Source organism: Petaurus breviceps, unplaced genomic scaffold (assembly GCF_028583685.1).
Source record: "Petaurus breviceps papuanus isolate PSGF00001 unplaced genomic scaffold, PetGlider_PUasm1.0 78, whole genome shotgun sequence".
Lineage (NCBI taxonomy): Eukaryota > Metazoa > Chordata > Mammalia > Diprotodontia > Petauridae > Petaurus > Petaurus breviceps.
The window spans coordinates 5,529,197-5,543,196 of record NW_027186502.1 but is presented as its reverse complement, the minus strand read 5'-3'; the positions used below and the strand labels follow the sequence as shown (position 1 = coordinate 5,543,196).

Below are 14,000 nucleotides of genomic sequence, written 5' to 3'. Positions count from 1 at the left end.
TGAGAGACACTGCTGTGTTTTCAGAGTGGTTGTAGCAAAGGTAGGGTATAAGCAAGGAACTGTTCATACAGATGAGGTGTATGTGTGCTTGCATAAATAGGAGAGAAAGGCAAAAGTTGAGAAATCTGCTAATGTACAGATCAAATCAGCTGAAGGGGGTCGTATTAACCTGCTGTCTGTGATTTTTCAGTTATTTTTCAGGTTAGTTCTGAGTTTTGTTACTATTTAAAGGGAGAAAAGAGTGGCCACATGATAATTTCATCATAAATGGTTTTGGGGGAGTAGGGAGTGGGGAGGCTAAAATATTGGTATTATGAATTTTTATTCATTGAAGCATAAAGTAAAGCCCAAGGTCCATTTTTTTTAGATTGCTTTTTTTTTGTTTCTTTTTAAACTATTATTTCTAGGTTAAACTGATGGTGGGGAGGAGGAAGTTGGAAGTACTTAAGTGAATCTTGCTAGGCTCTTTAAAAACTTAGTGTCATTTAAATTTAGACTAAATTTTAAGCCTGACCTATGCCAGGGCTTTTAAACCCAATGAAAGAGAGTAACTTTTAAGCTTTGAGAAATAATTTCTTTTTTTTTTCTCCAGCTGCCCAACGGCCTTTCAAGAAGGAATGTGAAGTAAATGGGGTGGGGAAGGGGAGACGTAGACATTGTTGTAAATATTTATTTTTTAAATGCCTTCAAAATAAACCTTGTGCAGGTACCACAGCAAATTATTTTGAGAGCTTAAGCTTGTGAGTACCCCAATTGTGTTTTGACCAAGCTAGTAGTAAAGCGCAGAATATAGAGTACTTAAAAAAAAAACATTAGACTCCAAGACTTTTTAAGAATTTTAAAGTAAATTTAGGGAGTATATTTAGAAGAAAGGTGAAAGGAACTGGATGAATTGGGCCACAAGTTCACTGTAGATTAGGCCATTAGAATGAAGAGGAGGAGTAGCCTGAGAAGATAGGCAGGAAGAGGCAGGCCTGTGTGTGGCAGACCTACAGAGCAGAGAGTTTTCAGGACTATGAATGGGAGTTAGAGACCAAGCTAAAATATTGGTATAGATAGATATATAGATAGATAAATAGGTGTGTGTGTGTGTGTATGTATGTGTATTTATATATTTTTTTTCTCCCCACCCCCCAAATACTACTAAAGGAGGGTAATACTTTTCTGGCTAATTCTGAAAATCTTAGGTGACGTTTTAACTGTATTTTTTTTAATTTCCATAATTATTAGCTTCATGAGTGACTGTTGGGGACAGTTTGTTTTTAATGTAGCCAGCTGTTGCAAAATGTCCTGGTTATTCAAAGAAATTCTTATTATCTGCTACTCCCTTCCCTCCCCTCCCCCTCCCCCCACCTTTCCTGGAGTTTCATTTTGGATAGGCTGGGACCTAGAGGGTCCTTTTTGAGTTGATTTCTGTAGAGGTCACTTTTTTTTTCTTTTTTATTCCTTTCTTTTTTTTTTTTTTTTTCCGAGGGGTTGTCCCTGGTGTTTGTGTCTAGCATATGCATGTGGTTTTGCTGACTGCACTCGCAGGCTTGTAAATTTTCACCATGGGAAATTACCAACAAAGCCCAATCTGTCTCCTGGCTGCTTTGCACTTTCGGAGGGCGGCTGTACTTGACTGAGCTGCAGAACGAGAACACGAGAGGGAGCGAACGAAGGAGGGAGGGACGGGAGAGAGAAGGAAAGAAGAAGGCGGGGGATGGGGGTGAGAGGTAAATAGTCTTAAATCGGAAGGGAGCTGCTTCTCTATGGTCTTGACAAGAGCTGCCTGGGCTCTGCTGGCTCAGTAATAACTGAGTGACCTTTTCTTTTGCTGTATTATGTCTGGCTGGTAAGGGATTGCATTTTGCAGCTGATAAAGCCCTGGCTTCATTCAGCTTGGTTCCTCACACGCTGCTTAGGTAAGTTGTCTTGAGCCAGGACAGAGAAAGACAGCCGTGGACTGTAAGATACTAAAAGGAGGACACCTGTAGCTCAGATGTGGTCAACACAATTACTTGGCGGATCCTTGAGGACCTCATTATTTTAAACTTAAAGAATAGCGATTCCCTCCCCTGTCCTTTTTTTTTTTTTTCAAACAATGCTTCTTTTTGACCTTTCCCAAGGAGAAGAGCTACAAAGCAGCCACTGTGCTCACTGAACTGCCTCCCCCTGTATTGCTTAATTGAGAAGGTAAGTGAAGCAACTGTATACACAAGCTTGGGGTTATTTGTGGTGTGTGTATGTGTGCGCGTGCGTGCGTGTGTGTTATGTGGCTATTTTTTTTTCTGCCTCTCCTAATGAGGTATAAACTAGAGCCGCAACACATCGTCTTCTGCACTGTAACTTTCGCTCAAGCTGCAGCTCTGCTGAGACGATTTTGTTTAAATCATGTGAGGCTTCATTATTTTTATGATGAGACATGAAATACATGCATTCGGAAGATGTTGATGGAGGAAGGGGAGAGAAGCTCCTTTGCTGAACATCTCAAGTATTAGAGTAGATAATAGTCAAAGTTAACAATGAACTGCAGCATTTCCACACGCTTATTCTTTGTGGCAGAGAATGGGGGGGGGGGGGGGTGGAATTTTTTAGAGAATTTTAGGGTTCAGGTCAGTGGGACCGGGGATGGAGTGATGTGTGGATTTTGTTTTTGCTTTATGGAGTACGATTCAGTGACTGCTTCTTTTCCACCACTAATCCCCCCAATAGTTTAATTTGGACAGTCTTCGTTCTTCGTAACACTCGTTTCTCCTTTCTAAACAGATACAATAAACAGCATTCCCTTAACTGTCCAGTTCTTTCTGGTTACAAAGTATCTAGAGTGCATGGGTGTTGGGGTATGGCTGGAACCTGGGAAGGGGAAAGAGATTCAGTGAAATGAGGTGCACATGGACTAATAGCCCGATATTAGACTGATGCAGCACATTTTTAGAAGCTACACAGATTGCTATTATGAAATACAAGTCAGATTTATGATCTTTTTCATATTGAACATGATATGGTATGCTAACGCTGCATGTGACAGTTTAATCAAATCCATTTGTTAAAACGAAGCTAAAAGAGACCACTGGGATTATAGGATTACGGACAGAGTTAGGGAAACATGTGGCTTTGTCATTCGCCATCATTTTGAACGCTGCCACATTGCAAGTGGTGCAAGTGGTTCAGTTTGTGCGTGTTGTCTTGTCTGTCAACCCTTCTCCCTTCCCCCCACCCCCTGCCGATACTCCGACCCTTTCCCAAAGTGGGTGCACAATAGTCTGTTCTCGACTGTGTATCTGAACACCAGCTTCTCACTTCAGCCAAAGCAAAAGGGACGCTACCACTTTTCCTTGGATTACCAAATCCAATGAGAAGCTGCTACTCAGGCATTCTTAAATCAACTCATGCAGAAAAAGGAGAAAAGTTTTGGTAAGGTTACTATCCTGTCGTAGCTGTACTTTGCAGGAACCTGACTTTAATGTTCCTTTAGTTCATTTCTAAAGATATCTGAAATATTTTTGCCGTTAACTGCTTTGAAAGACTGCTGTTTAAGCCAATTAATCTTGCTAGGTGCAACAAATATTGCTACATTCTTTGCAAATCACCTCTGTGTGGCTGAAAAGACACTGCCACAAAAGAGACTGGAGTGTAAACCCAAAAGGAATTCTTTGTTATACTGTATGTATGTTTCTTATTTTTTGATTTTGCATGTGAGCTGCATCAAAATTGAACTCAGTCTTGCAAATCTCTTGTTGGCCTTTGCCAAGCACTAGCACTTTGCTGCCATGGTAACTGTAATTAAACTGATAAGAGTGGAAAAATGTCAGTATCTCTGAGCCTTGCAGCTGCATTGGAGAAAAAGGGAATCAAATTGGTTCCCAGCTCCATTGCTCAAAAAAGAAGGGGGGTTGAGAGGGTGGGGAGGAGGGAGTTGAAGGGGTAGAACGGAGTTATGCAGCTCCAGTCCCTGAGATATAGGGACATCTATTTGCATTGTTGTCCCTTAGGGGGCTACAGCCTGCAGGGATGCTCTGGGCCACTGAACAGAGAAAAACAAGCTTTTAGGCCCAATCCAGCTTTCAAATGGGGTTGGGGAGGGGTTGATTTGGGGATTGGAGGGGGTAAAGAAAGAAAATCTTTTGTTTAGTACCCCTCAGCAATTGAATGGCCTTGTTGGTCAAATTCTTTTCATCTGTGTCAGGGCTCCTAGGTATGGGACATGCATTCTCATTTTAGCATCTTCCTAACTCACCTCAGCTGTCAACCTGCTATATATCCTTACCTCTTGTTCCTTTCCCCTTTAGAGAGAGAGGGGGGGGGGGGGGAGAGGGAGAGAGGAGAGAGAGGCATGTTTAAGTGGGAAAGTAGTTTTTCATCTGGGTATATACTATTGGTTGAAAGGCAATCTCTCTAAGTGTTGAAAATCTCTTTATTAAAAAAAACCCCACATGTTATAGAGTTGTGGTTACTTTGTTGTGTTAACTACTATAGCTGAGACTTTGCGGATGAATAGCACAGAACAAGAGAGCATAATGGGGGCAATCAACCGTTAGGCTGGCTCACAATACAATCCAGGCAATTAAAAGCTCACCAGAGTTTAAATGAAATGGTTCTACTTATTTCTGAACACCATACTGCAGAGGCCATTATTTGTCTTTTAAAAAAAATTGATTTCCCTTAAACTGTCAAATAACTCGGAATAGCAGGGTCTCAGAGGCAATAAGAATTTCCCTCAGAACAATTTACATGCCAATCTAAAACTAGTTATGACTCCTGATGTGCTATAAGAAACTTGTGAAATGTTTCTTGGCTTATGAACATGTAACTTTACAAAGACAGTTTTTTGAGCGGTCAGGGTAATCTGCTGACTACTTTATAAATTCTATATATGTGGCAGAATAATTGTGAAATAACCATTTTCTACAACTAGCAGTTGTTGATTTATGTCTAGTTGAAATGTTTAATTTTAGGAGCAATATGATCCTTTTTAAAAGGAAGCCACACAAATGTAATATGGAATATCCAACTCCTGTGCCTAGGGTCATATAGCCTAATAAGTACAGCCATTAGCTGAATTCTGAGTGCTAACTTAAAAGTTAAAACAACAACAAAAACATTTTTTTTTGGAGATAAATAATCTGTTGTCTAGTTTTCATAAAGATTAGTTTCTACTGTCTGGAGATTTCTAAGTGAGATATTTGGCCTTATATTCTTTATGGCTGTAATATAACTGGGAAATATAGCTTAGTTATTTTTTTCAGATGGGAGTTTTCTCCTAATTTTTCTGGACACTAAGGCTCAAAAAGGAATTACAAACTGGGGAAAGTAGAGCAGTCTTTCTTTCAAACTTTTGATTCTACATATATGTATATGCCTCCGAAACCCAGAACCATATTTATTAAATTAAAATGCTTCCCCTATCCAGGTATTAAGGGCATTAGGGAATGTGCTGTGTTGTAATTGATGGAATTCATTCCCTATAGAACTGTACTAGAAATAACCAGTTACGATCAAAGAATCTTCATTTGATAGAAGTTCTAGAAAGTAAGCTTTAGCAGGACTACTAAGGGTTATGATTGATCTATCCTAGGTTCTTAGTTCCTTCAAAGGAGAGGAATTAGGCCACAGGGATACTGCCTGCTATTCTGTACAAAGAACTCTTAACTCAACATCTAGTCTGGAACTCTGGTTGAACCAAAAAAAAAAAAATTCAGTCGAGGAAGTTTCATTCTAACAAATGTTCACCATTCCTTAAAAAAAAGAAAATCTGTGCAGAAGTCTTCTCTTACACAAAGCTATGTAGATTATGTGTATCTTCTCTTTGCCTAAGTGATTTGATGTAGAATTTTAAAGGCTATGGCAGAACAGTTACTATAATGTCACTTGTAGAAAGTTGAAGAAAACTTATGTAATTGCGGAGGGTGGAATGGGGGATAGCTGGATATAGAATGTGGCCTTTATTTTCTTAAAGTAGTTAGTAAGAACATGTACAATTAGTGTAAAACATCCTTTTCTCTGCTTCCAAGTTTGGGCTTCAGTACTTTTGTGAAGCAATGAATTAGTGAACAAACCATTCAGGAGACTAGGATTTTAATCTTAGTTGTAACATTAATTAACTGTATGACCTCGGAAGAAGCCACTTGGCTTCTGGCCTCTGTTTCTTCATTTCACGTATTTGGGTTTAGTAGGAGGCTCCGCATAAGAGAATGGGAGATTTTTTTTTTCAGTTTAAACGTTCTATGATTTGGCTTTAGGGAGAGGGTATATGTTCAATACAAAATCAATTTAGGAAAAAGGAGGAATCTTAGAGGTGAGTATATTTTACTTTCAAGAGTATGGCCAAAATACAATGATGCAAGAGAACTCTGAAGGACTTAATGATGAAAAATGCTATCCATTCAGACACTGATGGGGTCTGAATACAGATTGAAGCATACCTTTTTTACTTTATTTTTCTTGAGGGTTTTTGTCTATGTTTTCTTTCACGATATGACTAATATGGAAATATTTTGCATGACTACACATGTATAACCTGTATCAAATTGCTTGCCTTCTTAATGGGGGGCGGGGAAGGAGGAAGGGAGAGAATTTGGAATTCAAAGTTTTAAAGATGAATGTTAAAAATTGTTTTTCCATATAATTGGGGAAAACAAAATACTAAATAAATTTCTTAAAAAGAGTATGGCCAAGTTATAGAACTGGATAGACGCCTCTTATTCATGATAACTAGTACCTGAATGTATAACATTTATGTAAAGAACTTTTTGAAAAATCTTGGTAAGGAGTGATTAATGACTCTTGTCTGTCTTCGAATACTGACCTTTGAGGTGAAAATGTAACTACAATTGGCCCTTCTTTGATACTGTTTTAAAGTATTATCCAATATTTTGTTAGATTTATAACTTAATATGTTAAAATGCATAGTTTATATGATTTTAATGTAGACACTGGTGGCTATACTCTCTTTTACCATAAGGACCACATATTGAAGTGTCCATTATTTAGGAATGTTTGAATCTTTAATTGATCTGTTATAAAATTCTGTGTCATATACCTTTTCCACTACTGTATGCCAACTGCTTTTCCCACACAGGGGGCACCCTACTCTCCTACCACCAAATACACATTAAGTGGTTATTTTAACCTAGCTATGTCAGATATTTCAAGATTGACACTTATGTACTGGAGGGCAAATTTATGTGTGGTGCATTATTAAGTAGATTTCTTTAAAAATTGTTTAGAATTTTAATCACATTTGCTCCCCAAGGGAAATGTTCTATTCAGGAGCAGAAACATTATACAATTATCTAATATTACTTAGCTTCATATTTATAACAGCTGCTTACCATGACATGAATACACTCTCTCACTGTCTTCATATGTGTATATATACACATACATGCATATACATATATAGAAATATACCTACAAATACATGTATATGCACATATACACATATACATATAAAATTTTTACCATTTGATATTTGGAAGATGAACTAATGGATGAGGAAATAAATTGAGAAAGGAAGTATAAAGTGTAAATGAGAGCCTAAGTCCTATTTTATATTTTCAGCAAACATCATTAGAATAAAAAAAACAAGACCTTATACTTTTAAAGAAAGCAATGCTGAATTTTTAGTCTGATTTTGGTCTTTGCTATCTTTTTATTCCATCTAATAGCTCCAGTTATTTGCTTTTTTTTTTTTTTAACTTTCTTAGGTATACAAATGCTCTCAGTCCAGCCAGACACCAAGCCGAAAGGTTGTGCTGGCTGCAACCGTAAAATCAAGGACCGGTATCTACTGAAGGCCCTGGACAAATATTGGCATGAAGACTGCCTGAAGTGTGCTTGCTGTGATTGTCGGTTGGGAGAGGTGGGCTCCACCCTGTACACTAAAGCAAACCTTATCCTTTGTCGCAGAGACTATCTGAGGTAGGCATTCTCCTTGTATACCAGAGGTGACTAGACTTTTAAAAAATGATCAAGTTTCATGGATTACCTCACAACATATCTCCCCAAGTGAATGATACTAAATTCAATCCTCAGAACTGTTCTGTGTTTTGGTCATGTTAACAACATAAAAAAATGACTACACTGGATATCAGCAAAATGTTGTAACCTGGTCTACTTAACTTGTAAATTCAGTTCTCCATGTCTGTTGAAATTGCCAGCAAATGTCAGTTGTGGATGTGTTGTGTATATATATATATAGGCACACATATCTTTATGTATGTATGAAATCATACATACACACAGATTATTTCAACAGAGGGAAAGGGGGAAATTAGATAGATTAAGGCTATGACAAACACACATACACACACATATAACTAAGTATTTGATTTTATTGAACCCTGTTTAAAAAAAACACAAAGGTTTGAGAGCATTGTGTGAAATTATTCTGTCACTGGTTATTAGTTGGACTTGAAGAATTAGTAACCTAAAGAATTGACCAATTATTCATCTCCCATATAAAGACAGTTTTGAAATTCTTAACCAATATTAGTTTTGAAGAACTTTTCTTGCAGTTTGGTAAAGGGTTTTAGTGTGCATTCATACATGTGATTCAGACTCTCCTTCCCCCAAATGTTATGCTGACTAGCACAAAAATAACCCTGAATTTTAAATACTAAACCTGCCAGTAACTCTATGAAAAGTAAGATATTAAAAGACTCTGTCATTAGCAAATGACATGTCTCCTGTAAGTAAAATAGCTAAAGAGATATAGGAGTGCTCTGGTGCCCTTGGTTATGAAGCTAGCAATCAGGTAAAACTTCATTCTAATAAGTCTCTTTCATACTAGAATTCCCTGCCCTTGGATAGGCACTAACTTCCAAAATGTCAGTTCACAAAGCACATTGCTCTGAGTTTCAGAAATGAGTGTGAATTGATTTTTTCCCCAGTTGAAAAACTACTGTATAATGAAGGACTCATTTGAAACTTCACATTGGCAATGGACTTAACGTGATGACTTCTTGTTCCTGTGCTGATGTTCTGGTGGGAAACTTAAATCAAACTGTTCTTTTAAAGCCCTGTCAGAAATACAACTTGATCAGTTAGTAAGGCTGTGAATTTATTCCCACTAACTTTAGTGGATCACATTTTTTAGGAGATTATAAAATTCCTATACACAGTAACCCAATCTCATTTTCACGCACATTCACTTACAAGTACAAACAGCATCTCATTTGAATTGGGGTCCCATCCTTAAAAATGGCACAAAAGCTTTCTAACTTTACCCAATACTTTGTTCCCAGGTCATGTAGATTATGTTGGGTTACTCTATGTTTTTACTTATTATGGTGCTGTGAACTTTTGATCTTCAATATGAATGTGAGTCTAAAAGTGAGAAATGACTATTTAAAATGCCTTAGTCAAACCTATGAGTAGCAATTTTGGCACCCAGAACTAAGCACTAATCAGCCATCAGATTAACATTTTTTGTCCTTTTGGTAGGTGAGGATGTAGTTATTCATGATATGAAAATAACATAGGAAAGAAAAATTCATTTGAATTGGAGGGGCAGTTAGTTACTATGGTAGCTCCTATCCTGATGAAGTAAAAAATGTTTTGAATTTTTGTACCCTCTAAATTCTGGTGCCCTGGGCAAAGAGCCCCAGTCACCACTTTATGCCCCAATTATAACTCTGGTTTCAATCTTTAATAATTACCAATGCAAATAACTGGCTGTTGTTTTAGATAATAGAATTATGTCTGTTTGCATACCTAAGATTTGAAATCTTGTTTTTTCTTCCCCTCAGTTTATTTGTAAACTAGCTTTATTTCCTGATCCTCTACCTAAAAAGTTTCTGGATCTGTTGCAACTTATTTATCATCCTAATAGTTTTGCTACTACTATAATAACAAGCAGTCACATTATTTAAACTCTTATCCATAGGCATATTATGCTCATAATATTTCCTAACAGTCTCTCAGATAAATTTACATTAAAATTCCTTAAATTAAACTCTTGGTTAACCTGAACAGGAATTATATGGACTAATGTACCATTTTTCGCTTTGAAAATTTTTCAAATTGGATACAAAGCTCCAATATCTAGTTCCTTTTTCAGCTAAAATTTTGCTACAAACAAAATTTTTCAGGATTACTTCTGGACAAAATAGCTCCAGATATAATAAAGCAAAATGAACATTATTGCATCAATATGAACTTAATTTGACTTTCAAAGAAGTTTTAACTATTTCCCACCCATGAATTCGTCAAATATTAAACATGGTATTTGACATTCAAGTTTCTTACTGCATACATTAAATCGTCTCCATGATTGACCTCACCATAATGGAACCCAAATTTTCTAGCTGTTTTAATTTCAAGCTTGCTAAATAATATAATGCTGTTTAACTTTTTAGCTTTTGAAAATTTCATTTACTTTCTAAAATCCTGCATCCTGAATGACTATATGGCTGTTTATCAGAATGCCATTTCTTCTTAACTGGTCATCACCACATTTAATAGCCAGTTATGTTAATAGCCTTAACATTTCAAGCTAGTTATTAAAGGAATATTACTACTTATTAAAACTGAACATATGAGTTATTAATAAAATGAATCTTTCAGGCGAATTAGTCGTTCACCTCTGACAATACAAACATAATATGGAAAAGACTGTGTGTGTGTAGATGTGTGTGTGTTTAAAAAGGCACTTTTATTTTAAAAAACACAGAGGTAACTTTTTGAAATATAAAACATGAAGTCTTACCTTGGGATATCTACACAGACACCAAAATTCTGTGCAAATATGTAATCTTTTTTGAAATCTGTAATTTTGAAATCTAATTTTACATTTGAAACAAATTATAAATATTTTTAAATATTATCAAATGAGCATCATTGAATACAGTAAAAAATAAAATTCAGTGGTGTTAGATAGTAGCACTATAGATCATTTGCTCTTTTGCCACATTTTCATCACTCAGAAGTATTAATTTAGTTAAAAACCAATGAAAATGTGATTTTATTCTTGTTTAATTTTCACTTCTTAAAAGACATTGCATTAAAGATTTTAGATTAGAAAATGTGGTTTCATTTACATAACATTGCTATTTTGGACTTTTCCTATTTTCCTATTTATATTTTGAGATAAGCAGGCTGTAGAGTACTTAAAACATTTATATTGTTGCTATTTTCTACTTTTCTAAATCTCCAGAAACTTATTTTTTGAGTGTGGGTAGTGATAAGATAAACCTGATTAAATGAATGTTATGTTGCTTTAGACTAGAAAATAATTAGATGACTGTATTAAAAATTGAAATTGTCACTACTTTGTATAAAGGAGAGGCAGGAAAGCTTAATCACTTAACATCTCCCCTTTGATGTATGACAAGGAGAAATTGTGGACTTCTTAGTTGTTGCTCTGTTAACTTCAGTATAGTCAGGGACTAAGGTTGTGATGACAGCTGGCAAAGACTCTCAATTTGAGAAACTCTCAAATGTAAAAACATTTGTAGGCAATAAAGTTATGGAGTCGTATTCACAGCTTCTTTGAATGCATAATTTTGTATTTTGGTGTATGTATGTGTGCATATATATGCTCATGGTACTTCCTGCACTGAAATAAAGGACTTCTGCACAAATAGGATAGATCTGGGTGGGAGGTGAACCTTAAGAATCTAGTTCAATTTAACATTATATATGTATGTACACATACATATAGAGACTATACATTCACATGAACTATCTTTTTAATGGTCTATCCTTGGTTTGTGTTCATAATGGTGAGATTCCTTAATTTTCTCCAACATATCACTAAATTTTTGAAGCCTTATCTAAGACATAGCAGAATATATCCCTCAAATAAATATTTTTTCCTTAAACTCAAAAAATAATAGATTTTGACTTCTGAAGTATTATTGCTTTCCATGCTAAGCCTATGGATCATATGTACCAATCAGTGTTGAATCATCAAGAACATTAAATTCTTCAATTCGGAACCTATATAGTTAAGAACTATAGGTGACCACATTTTCCCTTTCCTTTCTATAAAGTAAGATAAACTTGGAATGAATTAGAACTGTTGAGATATGTGTAACAATGTAAAATTAATTAATGTTAGCTGTCTAGCTCAATTTAGTTTTAAAGCATCAGTCCACCATTGTGCAAAAGGTTAATAACCATCATATAAAAGTATTTGTTTTAATACTAATTGTATATCAACAGTGGGGAATTAATGGATTGGAAATAACCTTGCTTAGTTTGTATTTCTTTTACAAATTACGGATTGAAATATTTAATGTTCATTCAATCATTATATTTAATGTTCATTCAATCATTAGAATTAGTTTGTGGCATGTGTGTGCTTGCATGCCCTCACTAAAATAGCAAAGCTGAAAGGAAAATGTACTTTTCAACTTAAGAAAAGTAAAAAGCATCAGATTCAGTATTCAGGCTTTCTGGCAATTTTGTTTTCTTTAAACCTGCCAAGTTATTTGTAGTATATTTCAAAGCATTAAGTTAATTTATAGTATGAGTTAAATCTCTGTGAATGCTATCTTACCAAGTAGCTCTTTGAAAGCTGCTTACTCTGCATATTATGGAAGCTATCTGAGTTTTGTGTTCCTATAAAAAATGGAAAAAAAAAAACAGAAAAAATGTTCTTACTGGAAAAACCTAACATATGCTGCTATTCTGTCTTAGGTAGAGATAAAGGTTTCTCTCAAATTACTTATTTATAAATGAGAACACTAAGTTAGGATTATTACTTTATTCTCAATATAACTGCTTATTTCTTAAAGTATTTAAAGTTCCTATTCTAAGAGTAACTCAATTCAAGAGCTCCAAAATAAGAAATTACTAATAATTAAGACTTTAAAAATTTGGATTGGCTTAAAAATAAATTGTCAATCTAGAGATTTTTCTACAGAATTATATTAATACATAAAATATTGCTGCTATTAATTTACATCACTTTATATGTCATACATGCCTTGATGTCAGGTTATCTAGCTGATGCTGCACAGTAATTTGATAAAATGTTGAAATAGAGTTAAGTAATAAGGTTAACTTTCTAACTTTTCCTCTAATCGTTGTTCTTTCCTTTAATCGTTTTAAAAAATTCAGTATTTGACTTTTGGAGGGTTTTTTTTTTCTAAAAAGTAGCATCATTGTTCTTTAAAAATAATTTTTTATTTTAAAATTGTAAACTACATTTCATGGAAGATTACAGAATCAGAGATTTTGCACATAGAGGGGACCTTAGAGGTCATTCAGTTCAATTGGGACTTTAGTCAAACTCCCTCATTTTACAGATGAGGAAACAGAGACCCAAATAATTTTAATAATATTTAGTGTAATCTCTTATTCCTCTGTACTCATTTGCTTCATCTCCTACAAAATTCCTATTATCATCACATTTAACCAATATAATTTTCCAAGTTAATGCCAGTATGAAATGTTTTTAAGCCTATGGAAGTTCACAATCTATTTGTCAGTTATTTCATAATTTAAGCATAATATTCTTTGAATTCTTTTCATACTCTTATTAATTTTTATAAATTCAAAATATTGTTCCAAACGAAAAAATATCAGGGTGGATTTTAACATTTATAGAATGCATCTTCATATGTAGTAGACTATATCACAATATCCCAGTAAACATCTAAATACATTTTATAAAGAATTTTCACAGCGTGCACCATAGGAAGAAGAATAGAAAAAACTAAATAAGCATAAGCAGTGGTCGTTTGTAGTATTTAATAGTAAACTTCTTGTCACATGGGTGGCTTCGGTGAGGAAGATAAAAATTTATTAAAATTATTGTTTAGGTATGTGTTTGAGTGCTTTTATAGCTTTTTGAACTTTTTGTAATATTCTTAAATATGCATTACATAATTATGAAATTTCGTCTTTTGAATGTAAAATACATGTTTTCTTAACCATAACTAGACATAGCATTCCACTGGCCTTTAGAAATCATAAAGTGTTCTATGCTCTTTATAGTTTTATTCATTTTGACTATAATCTATCCTTTTAAAATGTAATTATTAAGTCCAGATAACTTTCACATATAAGAT

The 14,000-nt window shown here is 34.8% G+C and overlaps 1 protein-coding gene across 5 annotated transcripts in view; it reads left to right on the top strand.

The window, feature by feature from the left end:
- LMO3 (LIM domain only 3) overlaps nt 1-14,000 on the top strand; it is a 434,186-nt gene that overhangs the window by 364,952 nt on the left and 55,234 nt on the right. The window contains exons 1-3 of one of the 5 annotated variants that reach the window (XM_069106153.1): nt 1,548-1,715; nt 2,109-2,175; nt 7,689-7,902. In XM_069106153.1, the coding sequence (XP_068962254.1) occupies nt 7,697-7,902 (206 nt within the window). In that variant the 5' untranslated portion in view covers nt 1,548-1,715; nt 2,109-2,175; nt 7,689-7,696. Of the gene's footprint in view, nt 1-1,547; nt 2,176-3,143; nt 3,397-7,688; nt 7,903-14,000 lie in introns of those variants that run through there. The other 4 variants (XM_069106151.1, XM_069106150.1, XM_069106148.1 and 1 more) reach the window with 4 other exon arrangements.